Source organism: Aplysia californica, unplaced genomic scaffold, assembly GCF_000002075.1.
Source record: "Aplysia californica isolate F4 #8 unplaced genomic scaffold, AplCal3.0 scaffold00509, whole genome shotgun sequence".
NCBI classification, from domain to species: Eukaryota; Metazoa; Mollusca; class Gastropoda; order Aplysiida; family Aplysiidae; genus Aplysia; species Aplysia californica.
This window is the reverse complement of record NW_004797779.1, coordinates 111832-112215: the sequence shown is the minus strand read 5'-3', so window position 1 is coordinate 112215 and position 384 is coordinate 111832. Positions and strand designations below refer to the sequence as shown.

Below are 384 nucleotides of genomic sequence, written 5' to 3'. Positions count from 1 at the left end.
CCCCCCGGCCAACCAGCTCACCACGGCCACAGCCACATTCCGTCCAGCCCGGCCTACACCCTCTCCCAGGTGCCAGAGCCCGTCATGAACGTTCTCAACCTGGACTCCAGCTGGGACTTCGACATCATCGCGCTGGAGAGACTCACCAATAAAAGGTACGGTTGATTGGTTCGTTACAGAGGCTCACTAATAAAAGGTACGGTTGATTGGTTCATTACAGAGACTCACTAATAAAAGGTACGGTTGATTGGTACATTACAGAGGCTCACTAATAAATGGTACGGTTGATTGGTTCGTTACAGAGGCTCACTAATAAATGGTACGGTTGATTGGTTCGTTACAGAGGCTCACTAATAAATGGTACGGTTGATTGGTTCGTTACAG

General features: G+C 49.2%; 1 protein-coding gene across 1 annotated transcript in view; it reads left to right on the top strand.

Moving 5' to 3' along the window:
- Positions 1–384, top strand: part of LOC101860764 (high affinity cAMP-specific and IBMX-insensitive 3',5'-cyclic phosphodiesterase 8B) — a gene marked incomplete at its 5' end in the record, with an annotated part of 121319 nt that overhangs the window by 108911 nt on the left and 12024 nt on the right. Inside the window, 1 exon segment of the mRNA XM_013086826.2 lies at positions 17–155. Within this exon segment, the coding sequence (XP_012942280.1) occupies positions 17–155 (139 nt within the window).